The sequence below is a fragment of the Lupinus angustifolius genome, chromosome LG11 (genome assembly GCF_001865875.1).
Source record: "Lupinus angustifolius cultivar Tanjil chromosome LG11, LupAngTanjil_v1.0, whole genome shotgun sequence".
NCBI classification, from domain to species: Eukaryota; Viridiplantae; Streptophyta; class Magnoliopsida; order Fabales; family Fabaceae; genus Lupinus; species Lupinus angustifolius.
This window is the reverse complement of record NC_032019.1, coordinates 30,945,320-30,961,384: the sequence shown is the minus strand read 5'-3', so window position 1 is coordinate 30,961,384 and position 16,065 is coordinate 30,945,320. Positions and strand designations below refer to the sequence as shown.

Genomic DNA, 16,065 nt, shown 5'->3' with positions numbered 1-16,065 from the left:
GTTTCATGTAGATTTGTTCCTCCAACTCACAATGCAAGAATGTCGTTTTGATATCTAGTTGCTCAAGTTCTAGATCAAAATAAGCTACAATTGCAAGTAGGATACGAATAGAGCTATGTGTTACCACATGAGAGAAAACTTCATTGAAATCAATGCCTTATCTTTGTGTAAAACTTTTGGCCACTAATCGTGCCTTGAATCTTGCATCTTCAACCCCAGGGATTCCATCCTTCTTCTTAAAGACCCATTTGCATCCAACAATCTTTTGAGCCTTCGGCCGCTTCACAAGAACCCAAGTGTTATTCTTATGAAGAGACTCAATTTCCTCTGTCATGATAGAAATCCATTTGGAAGCTTCTTTATTGTTGATAGCTTCTTCATATGATTGTGGTTCACAATAACTGATATCATCAGCAACATTTAGAGTGTATGACACCAAATCAGCATAACCATACTTTTCTGGAGGTTTTATATGTCTCTTTTGCTTGTCCCTAGCCAATTGATAATGTTGTAATTGGGAGATATCAATATCAGTACATGCATCATGGACTTCTTCTTCTTGATCAAGTGTTTTTTCTTTTGTTGGCTCCACCTCAAACTCCACCTTCTCCAAGATATTAAGATCGTCATTTTCACTTGATGACTCTGTATGAGGCTTTAGCATTTCAGCTTCATTAAAAGTAACATCTCTACTAATAATGCACTTTCTTTTCTCTGGCCACCATAACTTATATCCTTTCACACCATCAGGATATCCAAGAAAAATGCATTTCAATGCTCTTGCATCAAGTTTTCCTTCTTTGTTATAAGCATATGCAGGACACCCTAATATCCTCAAATTTTCAAAATTTGCCGGAATACCCGACCACATCTCTTCTAGAGTTTTGAAACCAATGGTCATTGATGGACATCTATTGATCAAGTAACAAGCTGTACTGACAGCTTCCGCCCAAAATTCTTTTGGCAATCCAACATTTGACAACATACATCTTGTCCTTCAACTAAGGTTTTGTTCATTCGTTCTGCAAGTCCATTTTGTTGTGGAGTGTGCCTCACGGTATAATGTCTGATAATACCATGATCCTTGCAAAAAATTCTGAATTCTCTGGTGCAGAACTCTAGACCATTGTCAGTTCTCAGTCTCATAATCTTTCTCTCGGTTTGCTTTTCGATCAAGGTTTTCCACTGTTTGAACTTGACAAATGTTTCACTTTTGTGTTTCAAAATGAAGATCCACACCTTCCTTGAATAGTCATCAATGAATGTTTACATGTATCTTCTACCACCATGAGAAGGTACTTGGGAAGGACCCCATAAGTCAGAATGTACATAATCCAACATGCCTCTTGTTCGATGAACTACAACATTGAATTTTATCCGACATTGCTTTCTGAAAACACAGTGTTCACAAAAGTCTACATTCCCGACTTGTTGTCCGCATAGTAATCCTTGTTTGGCCAACTCGGCTAGACCTCTTTCACTGACATGACCCATTCTTAGATGCTATAATTTGGTGACGTCAGAATCAGATGTTGAGAAGACAACAGCAACACCTGTGATTGTGTTTCCTTGTAACTCCTTTCATTACAACCATACCACCTTTAGATATTCTTATAGCTCCAGCTTCACCTTTGTAGCTATAACCTTTTGAATCTAGTGTTCCAAAGGAAATCAAAATTTTCTTCAATTCTGGAACATGCCTTACATCTGTCAACGTCCTTATGATTCCGTCGAACATCTTGATTCTAATTGTGTTGATGCCAATGACCTTGCAGGGAGCATTATTTCCCAAAAGGACCTTGCCCCCATCTAAGGGTTGGTAAGTTGAAAACCAATCCTTAATGGGACACATGTGATATGAGCATCCAGAATCAAATATCCATTCATCTTTTAAGTTGTGCTCTGAGACTATTAGTGCATTTGCACTATCATAGCCATTTGCTATAGCTGCATCTCCATATTCATAAATCTTTTCATTGCCTTTGCGCTATGGGCAATTCTTTCTTATATGCCCCTCCTTGTTATAGTGAAAGCATTTATACTTTCTAGGTTTTGCTTTAGACTTGGACCTAGATTTTCCTCTTTCACCAAATTGATCTCAGTTCTCTGTTCTTCCTCTAGCAAAAAGGCTATCACCCGAGCCTTCAGATCTCGAATCTGATACTATTTTCTTCAGTTCTTTCGAGTGCAACGCCGACTTTACTTTGTCCAAGGTCAGATCTTCTCGACTATACATTATGGTGTCGATGAAGTGCTCGTAAGAACTTGGAAGGGAACATAGTAGAATAATTGTTTGGTCTTCATCTTCAATTTTAACATCAATATTCTTTAGATCAAGAATAATTTTGTTAAATTCATCCAGATGATCTTTTATGGGCTTTCCTTCCTGCATTTGAAGAGTATATATTCTTTTCTTCAAATACAACCTGTTAGTGAGTGACTTCGTCATGTACAGGCTTTCCAGCTTTAACCATGATGAAGCAGTTGTAGTTTCATCTGACACTTCTCGTAGAACTTCATCTCCCAAGCACAACAAAATTGCACTATGTGCTTTTTCCAGGTTTTCATCCTTCTCGTCCTTGGTCAGACTCTGTGGTAACTTGTTTCTACCTTCCAAGGCTTTTCCCAAGCCTTGATGAACTAGTAGAGCCTTCATATTCAATTGTCAGAGGTTGAAATCATTTTCTCCATTAAATTTCTTCAAATCAAATTTAGCACTCGCCATGATAACCGTATACCGGAACAATATCGTAGTCCGTGAACATATACCAGGAAAGTTTCCAGGAAAGATAGGTGAGTCTTAACAGATACGCTTAAATACCAGGTCTTTCCTAAGACAAAACTTTCCTAGACATGCACTTTCACACTATTATACATTTCCAGTAACAAGAATAATTCTTTTCTGTTGTGTAAGATCAGACAATACTGCGAACACAGAGCATACTAAGAATTTTCTTTTAGATCGTACGGCTTAGCATGCAAGAGCTCTACGAGCTCTGATACCAGTTTGTTGAAGCGGAAGACCCATGGAGAAAATATAATAGAGAAAATGACACCGAGAAATTAACGTGGTTCAGCAATTTGCCTACGTCCACGGTTGAAGAGCAACAATGATATTATCACTATGATAAAAGAGAATTACAAGTTCACTCAAGTGTTTCACTAACTTCCCAAAACCCAAGTACACCCAATATCACTCTCACTCACTTATATCTTAAACACTAAAATATTCCTCACAATGCTAAGTGTTTGGTGTGTCTTACAATGGCATGGAACACTTCTATATATAGCCAAAACTCTTGAATATTATGTGGCCAAAAGGAAAAGAGCATTAATGTTGGTTTCACCATAGCCACTTCTTTTTACTTAGCTAGAAATTCTCCATTTCTTCAAGATGATCTTTAGCCACTTCTTTTTTGCTTGGCTCAAGAAAGTCTTTTCATCGTCAAGCCAATATTCACTAGTTTCTTTGATTTGTATACCCAACTCTTCAATTAGTTTTTTCTCCCAGATGGATTCCTTTACAGCTTTTGTTACTGCGATGTACTCCGCTTCAGTTGTAGACAAAATAACAATTGATTGTAGTGTTGTTTTCTAACTAATGGTAAACCACACAGTGTAAAGACATATTCGATGAGTGATCTTCGCTTATCTAGATCTCCAGCATAATCTTAGTCAACGTATCCAATGATCTTATCTTCAAAATGTTTGACTTTTTCATACAAAAGCCCTATATATATATGGTATCAATCCAGACAATAGAATCTAATACAATTCCATTTAGTTCCTTATTCCATCCATTTCTGTCAATTCAAGAATACCCATAGGTGGAAACTATGTAAGATGGAGCGGGATTAAGAAGTTTGAATTATGTGGCACAGTAATCAAACTTTCTAATTCAAGCTTTCTCCAGCGTATGATTGTGTGTAAAGTTTGGGATAAGGATTATCTGTCCCATAATGATCCTGTCTCCTTGTCCCGACCAATCAAACATCACAAAATAATATTAAAATATTAATTTCTGTTTTTATAATTTTTCTTTTTAAATGAATACAATTTTTGTGATTGATTTAGTACATCAAATGGGACATGAATGAAGACATATGATCCCCATTATTTCACTACCCTTCTATCATTTAGTGAGTTAAGGTTGTTGTATTAGATTAAACAAAGGTTAATTAATCTTTACCATCTCACATTTTACATAGGGTTACTTGAAATAGATTTCTTTCACACTAACATGCTTATCATAATGTGAAATTCTGACTTTAGAAATATAAATTAATTCAACAAGTCATTAGTAAAGCAGATGTAATATCTTGTAGGTTTTACTCAACCTTGTATAAGCTTGTATTCAATACTCGCACTCAAACTTTGAGATTCTAGTATTTGTAAAATTAATTTGATTTTGGCTACCAATGTTTTAAAATTGTGGCCACAGTTGAGTGTATGTTGTATCTCATGCTATTGTAGAAAATTTGAAAAAAAACGTGTTCAATACAACTGCAAATAAAGTAAGGTATTTAGACTCTCTAAACTTTTTTTTTGGTACTATTAAACTCTCACTTATGGATAATGAACTAATATTCTGTGGGGTGCATGATTCTTTCTCCATCAAGTGTTAGCTTTCAAGAATTGAACATTTGACATTTTGTTCTATTTAAGGATCTAATAAAACCTTAAATCACTATCAACACTTTTTTTATAGTCTCTCTAAGGCAATATTGTAGTTCTAATTATGATTATAGAGTTCAATTTAAAACATGGTTGGCTACATTGTCTATTGTTGTTATAACTTTGTTGTCTCTGAAAATTTTCAGTTGCCATTGTTGAGATGGAAGAGATACTCAGCGCTTACAGCACTGAACTATATTATTGATCTGGCAGGAGTAAAGCCACTTGGATATTTTCTTCACATGCAGGTTTCATTTTTTCTACTGAATATTTGCTCTTCATATAATTGAATTATATTGCATCAATATCTTTTTTAATAGGTAAATATTAGTATTTTCTGGTAGTATATTTTAATTTAAGCAAATATTAATATTTTTAGAAGGAACATTAGAAGGATAGTCTTGTTGAGAACCATAAAATACATTTTTTAAATGTTTTAAAACCTTCAATTTCTTTCTGTTCCCTAGAAAATTAACTCTTAAATAGCCACATAGTTTCATATGTAGTAATAAATCTAAGTTGAAAGGAAGCCTGATATTTTGTAGTTGCTAATTTATGACAAATCTCCAGACATATGTGTTCAAGAGGCCAGTTACCTTTTCAAGACCATTGATCTTTTGTATGGCAATGTCAAGTGTATTTTGTATAATTATAGCAATATTCAAGGTAAAAAAGCTTCAAATTTCTTAAATTAAGCATTTGTTCTTTGAAGACAAACTTATTGTTGGATATGTGTAATCATTCTAGAATATTTTGCTGGATTTTATATAGGATATACCTGACATGGAGGGAGATGAAAAATTTGGTATCAAATCTTTGGCATTAAAATTGGGTCAAAAACCAGTATGTTCTTCTCATACAATGACATAGTAGTTATACTATTATGCATGTACTCATTGTTGAAACTAATTAATCTTTTATAGGTATTTTGGATTTGTGTTTCACTTCTTCAAATGGCTTATGGAGTAGCCATTTTGATGGGAGCATTATCTCCTTTCATCTGGGTCAAAATTGTCATGGTAAAGTTCCTTTTACTTGTGTAGGTTACTACTATGTCTTGCACTACACTTCATGCTCTTAGGTAGCAATAATTTTTGGTACCAGGTAATAGAAGTTTGATTTTAACTAACATATATTGTGGAATAGTAAATATATCTGATACATTATAGAGTACTATAGACTATCCTTACTGTATATACACACACACGCTGTTATTATTAATATCACAGATAAATAAATAAATAAAAATTTCTTCCAAGGGAGTGCACCCTTACTGTGTATATTCAAAATCAAATTTATCCGATAAATAAATAAATAAACAAAGACTATCCTTATTGTATATTCAAAAGCAAGCTCACACTAATACATAAATGTTCAAATTACCTTATGCATGCCCAAGGTAGAACCGATCTTATCAATATTATATTAGTCATCAAATTGAAATACTAGTATATGATATAGTAGTTTAATTGACAATTTATTAATTAACTTGTATATAATTATTTGTAACATATAAATCAACTATTTTAATGATATAATATGACCTACAATATTATAAACGAAATCAAGGTTTGAATCCCTAGCATGTTGACTAGTACAGTAAGATATAAATTAACCATGTTTCAACAGTATTTTCTAATTTTGCCTAGTTTAACTAAACATTCAGTATAATTGACATATTGTATGTTTGACCCACTAGTTTTCTAGTGTAATGTATTTATCAGTGTTATGAAAACCGGATCGGACGATCCGACCGGTCTAATTGCTGACTGGACTTGAAAATAGTTTTGGTTTGCAGTCTTAACCGAGTTAGGATTGAACCGGGAAAATTCTGGTTCGATCGTGTTAAACCTGGTTCAACCGCATTAACCCGAAAAGTAAATCTAACGGTTCAATTAAAAAATTAAAAAAATTGAACACCACTCAAATGTTTTGTTTTATTCTAGTCCAAAAATGATAAAAATATGTTACTTCAATATAATTATACATAATTATTAATTATATAAAACTTTACTTTCACCCGATCATACTAGACAGTTTAACCGTTTAAACCTAATACGAGATCTCTTCCAGTTTGATGTCCGGCTCAGGTTTTATAACATTCTTATTTATAATGAGTTCCAGTTACAGAATATCAGTTGTACTTTTGTAGCTGTAGTGCAACTGATGCTTGTTTAATAATTTTGACATATAAAAATATGTTAAAATTACCACTTCTATCATTGTATAGATTGATTTTAATAAGTGTATCTGGACTTGTCTTATAATTCTTACAAAACATTATAAACAAATTTTACATTCAATGTTATTAGGGTCTGGGACATGGCATTCTTGCTTCACTCGTTTGGTATCATGCTAAATCTGTAGATTTGAACAACATTCCTGCAGTACAATCCTTCTACATTTTTATCTGGAAGGTACTAACACTATTAAATATTTATCATTTCGTAATTTGATTTTCAAGGTTAATATTCATTTTGTTTGATAAAAAATGTTATGTAATAAAATAATTATTTAACACAATGTTTTAAATTGCACTCCACGATCGAAATTATGACTGAAATATTTTGATTTTGGGAGTCTCTAATAGATAACCACGATTCATGCAACAATTAGGCAATGATTCTCCACAGATTTCTCTGCACACTTTACAGCCAACGATTCACCATAGTTAATGATAGCTTGATTTCAGCCTGGATTGATTGGCATCTCCTCCTAGTTTGTAGGATCAAATTAATTATCAAAAGGATCCTACAATCCTATATATACAAATGTATCTCTTGCTGCTAACTCAAGGAAATATACAAACACTTCATGTTATCAAGAGCTACTTAAGCATAACTGCATTTTTTTTCTCTGATCCTATCACTATTTTTGCTTCCAAAGAGAATGAGTTCATCATCTGAAACTAATCTCATCCCAAACAATTCTTTCACCAACTCTGTTGATAAGCTTATTGCTCTCAATATTGGTTCTCAAGTATATATCAAATTGGATGGAGCCAACTATCCAGCTTGGCGTCTTCAATTCTTATCCATGTTAACAGGGTATGACCTTATGGGTTATATTGATGGCAATTTCCCATGTTCCCCCAAGGTGTTGGAGACGAATGAAATTGCTCTTAATCCTGCCTTCTCTCACTGGGTTCGTCAGGACCAACTCCTCTTACATGCCATTATTTCTTCAGTGGCTGCAACCATGATCACACACCTTGGCACTGCCCAAACTGCTCAACAAGCATGAGATACACTCAAAACCATGTATGCCAGTAGATCAAGAGTTCGAGTCATGGCCCTAAAGCAACGTATCACTACATTCACCAAGGGTAATCAGACTATGGAAACCTATCTTCAAGGCATCAAGGCTATAGCAGATGAACTATCCGTCTGGTAATTCACACTTTAAATGGCTTAAGCAGTGAATACAAAGACATCTCTGCTGTTCTTTGTAGTAGGGAAACACCAGTCACTTATGCAGATCTACATGAGAAACTCATGGACTTTGAGACACTTTTGTCTCATGACCAAGGCAATACAGTTGATCCGTTGCTTGCCACTGCTAATTTAGTCAATCGTTATAGAGGGTCACAAAGACAAAAACAGCAGATATCAGGCCGAAATTCTGCTCCTAATTACTCGTCAGACAATCAGGTTGTGTGCCAGTATTGTGAAAAACCTGGACATATTCCCAAGAAATGCTATAGGATTAATGGTTATCCTAAAAAGACTAGACCTCGACCTTCTGTCAACATGACATCACAAACTAGCACGTCCATCATCAAAAATAATTCAACACATGGCTGCCCATCACAACATACCAATAAAGCCCTCTGCATTACATGAATGCAACTCCTGTTATTGTGCTAAGAGTCACAAGTTGCCTTTTTCAAGTCATCACCTGACTAGTAGTAGACCATTAGAGCTTCTTTATTCTGATGTTTGGGGGCCAACACCAGTTAGATCAATAGATGGCTACCTCTATTACTTAGTATTTGTTGATCACTTTTCCAAATATGTATGGCTCTACCCTATGAAAAATAAATGTTTTAAAACCTTCAATTTCTTTCTGTTCCCTAGAAAATTAACTCTTAAATAGCCACATAGTTTCATATGTAGTAATAAATCTAAGTTGAAAGGAAGCCTGATATTTTGTAGTTGCTAATTTATGACAAATCTCCAGACATATGTGTTCAAGAGGCCAGTTACCTTTTCAAGACCATTGATCTTTTGTATGGCAATGTCAAGTGTATTTTGTATAATTATAGCAATATTCAAGGTAAAAAAGCTTCAAATTTCTTAAATTAAGCATTTGTTCTTTGAAGACAAACTTATTGTTGGATATGTGTAATCATTCTAGAATATTTTGCTGGATTTTATATAGGATATACCTGACATGGAGGGAGATGAAAAATTTGGTATCAAATCTTTGGCATTAAAATTGGGTCAAAAACCAGTATGTTCTTCTCATACAATGACATAGTAGTTATACTATTATGCATGTACTCATTGTTGAAACTAATTAATCTTTTATAGGTATTTTGGATTTGTGTTTCACTTCTTCAAATGGCTTATGGAGTAGCCATTTTGATGGGAGCATTATCTCCTTTCATCTGGGTCAAAATTGTCATGGTAAAGTTCCTTTTACTTGTGTAGGTTACTACTATGTCTTGCACTACACTTCATGCTCTTAGGTAGCAATAATTTTTGGTACCAGGTAATAGAAGTTTGATTTTAACTAACATATATTGTGGAATAGTAAATATATCTGATACATTATAGAGTACTATAGACTATCCTTACTGTATATACACACACACGCTGTTATTATTAATATCACAGATAAATAAATAAATAAAAATTTCTTCCAAGGGAGTGCACCCTTACTGTGTATATTCAAAATCAAATTTATCCGATAAATAAATAAATAAACAAAGACTATCCTTATTGTATATTCAAAAGCAAGCTCACACTAATACATAAATGTTCAAATTACCTTATGCATGCCCAAGGTAGAACCGATCTTATCAATATTATATTAGTCATCAAATTGAAATACTAGTATATGATATAGTAGTTTAATTGACAATTTATTAATTAACTTGTATATAATTATTTGTAACATATAAATCAACTATTTTAATGATATAATATGACCTACAATATTATAAACGAAATCAAGGTTTGAATCCCTAGCATGTTGACTAGTACAGTAAGATATAAATTAACCATGTTTCAACAGTATTTTCTAATTTTGCCTAGTTTAACTAAACATTCAGTATAATTGACATATTGTATGTTTGACCCACTAGTTTTCTAGTGTAATGTATTTATCAGTGTTATGAAAACCGGATCGGACGATCCGACCGGTCTAATTGCTGACTGGACTTGAAAATAGTTTTGGTTTGCAGTCTTAACCGAGTTAGGATTGAACCGGGAAAATTCTGGTTCGATCGTGTTAAACCTGGTTCAACCGCATTAACCCGAAAAGTAAATCTAACGGTTCAATTAAAAAATTAAAAAAATTGAACACCACTCAAATGTTTTGTTTTATTCTAGTCCAAAAATGATAAAAATATGTTACTTCAATATAATTATACATAATTATTAATTATATAAAACTTTACTTTCACCCGATCATACTAGACAGTTTAACCGTTTAAACCTAATACGAGATCTCTTCCAGTTTGATGTCCGGCTCAGGTTTTATAACATTCTTATTTATAATGAGTTCCAGTTACAGAATATCAGTTGTACTTTTGTAGCTGTAGTGCAACTGATGCTTGTTTAATAATTTTGACATATAAAAATATGTTAAAATTACCACTTCTATCATTGTATAGATTGATTTTAATAAGTGTATCTGGACTTGTCTTATAATTCTTACAAAACATTATAAACAAATTTTACATTCAATGTTATTAGGGTCTGGGACATGGCATTCTTGCTTCACTCGTTTGGTATCATGCTAAATCTGTAGATTTGAACAACATTCCTGCAGTACAATCCTTCTACATTTTTATCTGGAAGGTACTAACACTATTAAATATTTATCATTTCGTAATTTGATTTTCAAGGTTAATATTCATTTTGTTTGATAAAAAATGTTATGTAATAAAATAATTATTTAACACAATGTTTTAAATTGCACTCCACGATCGAAATTATGACTGAAATATTTTGATTTTGGGAGTCTCTAATAGATAACCACGATTCATGCAACAATTAGGCAATGATTCTCCACAGATTTCTCTGCACACTTTACAGCCAACGATTCACCATAGTTAATGATAGCTTGATTTCAGCCTGGATTGATTGGCATCTCCTCCTAGTTTGTAGGATCAAATTAATTATCAAAAGGATCCTACAATCCTATATATACAAATGTATCTCTTGCTGCTAACTCAAGGAAATATACAAACACTTCATGTTATCAAGAGCTACTTAAGCATAACTGCATTTTTTTTCTCTGATCCTATCACTATTTTTGCTTCCAAAGAGAATGAGTTCATCATCTGAAACTAATCTCATCCCAAACAATTCTTTCACCAACTCTGTTGATAAGCTTATTGCTCTCAATATTGGTTCTCAAGTATATATCAAATTGGATGGAGCCAACTATCCAGCTTGGCGTCTTCAATTCTTATCCATGTTAACAGGGTATGACCTTATGGGTTATATTGATGGCAATTTCCCATGTTCCCCCAAGGTGTTGGAGACGAATGAAATTGCTCTTAATCCTGCCTTCTCTCACTGGGTTCGTCAGGACCAACTCCTCTTACATGCCATTATTTCTTCAGTGGCTGCAACCATGATCACACACCTTGGCACTGCCCAAACTGCTCAACAAGCATGAGATACACTCAAAACCATGTATGCCAGTAGATCAAGAGTTCGAGTCATGGCCCTAAAGCAACGTATCACTACATTCACCAAGGGTAATCAGACTATGGAAACCTATCTTCAAGGCATCAAGGCTATAGCAGATGAACTATCCGTCTGGTAATTCACACTTTAAATGGCTTAAGCAGTGAATACAAAGACATCTCTGCTGTTCTTTGTAGTAGGGAAACACCAGTCACTTATGCAGATCTACATGAGAAACTCATGGACTTTGAGACACTTTTGTCTCATGACCAAGGCAATACAGTTGATCCGTTGCTTGCCACTGCTAATTTAGTCAATCGTTATAGAGGGTCACAAAGACAAAAACAGCAGATATCAGGCCGAAATTCTGCTCCTAATTACTCGTCAGACAATCAGGTTGTGTGCCAGTATTGTGAAAAACCTGGACATATTCCCAAGAAATGCTATAGGATTAATGGTTATCCTAAAGAGACTGGACCTCGACCTTCTGTCAATATGGCTCAATATGCATCCCATGTTCAACACTCTAGTTGGGTAATAGACACTGGAGCATCTCATCATGTCACTCAAGATCTACAACAATTTACATTGGCTCATCCATATCCAGGCACTGATCAAGTCACCATTGGTGATGGAACAGGTTTGCAAATTACTCATGTTGGTCATTCCTCTATCCCAACAAAAACACAAACACTCACTCTCAATCAAGTACTATGTGTTCCATCTATTCAATCCAACCTTGTTTATGTCTCTCAATTGTGTAGATCTAACCATTGTTATGTTGAATTTTTTCCAAATTGTTTCACTATGAAGGACTTGAAAACGGGCCAAACTCTGCTTCAAGGGCCTCTTAAGCCAGATCTCTATCAACATGGCATCACAAACTAGGACATCCATCATCAAAAATAATTCAACACATGGTTGTTCATCACAACATACCAATAAAGCCCTCTACATTACATGAATGCAGCTCATGTTATTGTGCTAAGAGTCACAAGTTGCCTTTTTCAAGTCATCACCTGACTAGTAGTAGACCATTAGAGCTTCTTTATTCTGATGTTTGGGGGCCAACACCAGTTAGATCAATAGATGGCTACCTCTATTACTTAGTATTTGTTGATCACTTTTCCAAATATGTATGGCTCTACCCTATGAAAAATAAATTTGATGTCTTCTCCATATTTATTCAATTCAAGTCCCTAGTTGAAAAGTTTTTCAATCTTCCAATAGTTTCCTTCTTTTCGGATAATGGTGGTGAATTTGTCAAACTTAACAAATTTCTAGCTACAAATGGCATCTCTCATTTAACAACTCCTCACACACCTGAAGTAAATGTCACTGCTGAGAGAAGGCACTGACACATAGTTGAAACAGGACGAGCCTTATTGCACCATGCCACATTACTAGTCAAGTTCTGGTCATATGCATTTCAAACAGCAGTATACCTGATTAACATGATGCCTACATCAACCATAAACATGCAAATCCCTTTCACAACTCTGTTCAACAAAGCACCTAACTACAATAAGCTTCATTCATTTGGCTGCTTATGCTTTCCATGGCTACGATCTTATACTACCAACAAACTCCAACCCAGGTTAGTTCAGTGTCTCTTCATGGGATACTCTACCTCTCAGCATGCATACTTATGTCTTGAACCTATATCCAACAAGGTGTATACTTCTAGACATGTCCAGATAATTGAAGATTCCTTTCCTTATATGACTCTCACTACATCCCCCACCACTACTACCCTTCCTCATACACATCCTCCCATTCGGTCATCTCTTATTCAAGTCCTCTCTAGCTCAACTGTTCCAACTACCAACCCACCATCACTTAGGTCTACTTCACCCTTGGACCTTGTGGCAACTGACTCATTATCCCCTCAGTCATCCATCCCACCACCAATTGTTCCTCACCTCACCATAGACCATGCTTCATCCTCTAATTACACCTCAACTCAGGACACTCGCCCCTCTCCAGAACTTGCCACCCAACCTCCCCATACCAGTAGTCATTCAATGACAATCAGGTCTAAAAATAACATTTTCAAGCCAAAGACATTCCTAACAGCCTCCAAACACACTCTCCCTGATAACCTTGAACCTACAACAGTGATCCAAGCACTAAAAATCCCTCATTGGAGGTTGGCATGCTCTGTAGAATTTGATGCTCTGCTAAACAATGGTACTTGGAAATTGGTTCCAAGGACTGAAGCCCAAAATGTTGTTGCTTGCAAATGGATTTTCCGTATCAAGAGACACCTAGATGGTCGTATTGACAAATATAAGGCACGATTGGTTGCAAAAGGATTTACTCAAACACCTAGACTTGACTTCAAAGAAACATTCTCCCCCGTAGTCAAACCACAAACAATCAAAGTTGTTCTAACCATTGCCTTATACCATGGATGGTCGATGCATCAATTGGATATTAATAATGCCTTCTTGCAAGGTGCTTTGGTTGAAGATGAGTACATGCAACAACCACCTGGTTTTGTCCACAACGACCTTCCCACACATGTTTGTAAGTTGCAAAAAGCAATCTATGGCTTGAGACAGACACCCCATGCTTGGCATAATTCCCTCAAGAATTTTGTCCTCACCACTAGCTTCACCACAAGTCTTAGTGACACCTCCTTATTCATCTACAACAAAGATGGTGTCCAAGCATTCCTTCTAGTGTATGTGGATGATCTCCTATTGACAGGCAACAATGCTCCATTCATGCAGCAATTCATGACCAACTTATCCAATGTCTTCTCCCTCAAATATCTAGGATATCCTCACTACTTTTTGGGCATTGAACTTATCCAAGTTGCAGGCGGTTTGTTCCTCACACAACATGGTTACATTTGTGACATTTTGGACAAATACAATATGGCTGGAGCCAAACCTACTAGCACCCCATTATGCACAACAACTCCTCTCAAACTGCTTGATAGATCAGCCCCTGCTGATGCAAAATTGTTTCGTACGATTATAAGAGCATTACAGTATTTGACCCTTACTCGTCCTGATCTCTCATTTGCCATCAACAAGTTGTCTCAATTCATGCATCAACCCACTCAAAACCACTTTCAGCAACTGAAACGTATCCTTCGCTATCTCAAGCTTACATTCAACTTTGGCTTACAACTCAAGAAACCATCTCATATGCATCTACATACTTCCAGTGATGCGGATTGGGGTGGCAATTTGGATGACAGGACTTCCACGTCTGCCTTTGTCATTTATTTTGGTGGGAATCCCATGTCTTGGCTATCAAAGCGTCAAAGGACAGTGGCACGATTATCTACTGAAGCTGAATATCGATTTGTTGCAACTACTTCAGCAGAGGTCATGTGGTTACTGCACCTACTTGGGGAACTTGGAATATCAACTCCAACACCTACAGTGTTCTATGACAACATCAGTGCAACATACCTAAGTGCAAACCCCGTGTTTCACTCACGCATGAAACATATTGCATTGGACTACCACTTTGTTCGCCAACTGGTACATCTCAGCAAAATCAGAGTCTCACACATTTCGACCAAGGATCAACTTGTTGATATACTCACAAAACCCCTATCCCGAGCTCGGTTTGTTCCTCTGCGTATCAAGCTCGCTGTCACTGATGGTGACACCATCTTGAGGGGGCATAATAGATAACCACAATTCATGCAACAATTAGGCAATGATTTTCCACAGATTTCTCTGCACACTTTACAGCCAACGATTCACCATAGTTAATGATAGCTTGATTTCAGCCTGGATTGATTGGCATCTCTTCCTAATTTGTAGGATCAAATTAATTACCAAAAGGATCCTAAAATCCTATATATACAAATGTATCTCTTGCTACTAACTCAAGGAAATATACAAACACTTCAGTCTCCATCATGATCGTAATTATAGTCACAATTCTCAGCAATTCATATAAGCAATTTAAAACGTTGTAAATAAATAATATTTTCCATTTCCATATGTGTCAAGAAATAATATGTTTATTTCTAATGCTTTTAAATTTTAAAAAAGTGATATTTTTCTCTTAAGTGTGTTTATACTTATGGCTTTCATTAGTTGGCAAAGCAACAACCTAAATTTCGTATGGCTTAGTTGAACCTAGCTTTTAGTAGTTGATCAATAAATTTGAAATAAAACCTCGTGTGGTTAAATAGGCATTGTGAAAAGAAATATATGCATCGTCACCGTAACATTTATTATTCATATTTAATTATTATTTATTTTTCAAAAAAGAAGTATTCAAAATGAATGATTGAGGATAAATTGAATGTATATAAATTTTTATACTGACAATATATAGATATTATATTTATATATAATTATTCATTTAATTTTATCTCACAAAATTTCAACACTAAGCATACATGGACATAAATGATCAGAAGTTTATATTTTTTGTCAGTGACATTTTTATTGCTATTGATGACATTTTCTTGTTGCAGCTATTTACTATAGAGTACTTCCTCGTACCTTTATTTAGATGATATGGATCTGACATAAGAAAGTGGTGCTTCCTT

The 16,065-nt window shown here is 35.1% G+C and overlaps 1 protein-coding gene across 1 annotated transcript in view; it reads left to right on the top strand.

The window, feature by feature from the left end:
- LOC109359166 (naringenin 8-dimethylallyltransferase 2, chloroplastic-like) overlaps window positions 1-16,065 on the top strand; it is a 45,819-nt gene extending 29,754 nt beyond the window's left edge. Inside the window, exons 8-13 of the mRNA XM_019603730.1 lie at window positions 4,821-4,922; window positions 5,245-5,340; window positions 5,446-5,517; window positions 5,598-5,693; window positions 6,987-7,091; window positions 15,991-16,065. Coding sequence (XP_019459275.1) covers window positions 4,821-4,922; window positions 5,245-5,340; window positions 5,446-5,517; window positions 5,598-5,693; window positions 6,987-7,091; window positions 15,991-16,032 — 513 coding nt within the window. The 3' untranslated portion in view covers window positions 16,033-16,065. The remainder of the gene's footprint in view (window positions 1-4,820; window positions 4,923-5,244; window positions 5,341-5,445; window positions 5,518-5,597; window positions 5,694-6,986; window positions 7,092-15,990) is intronic.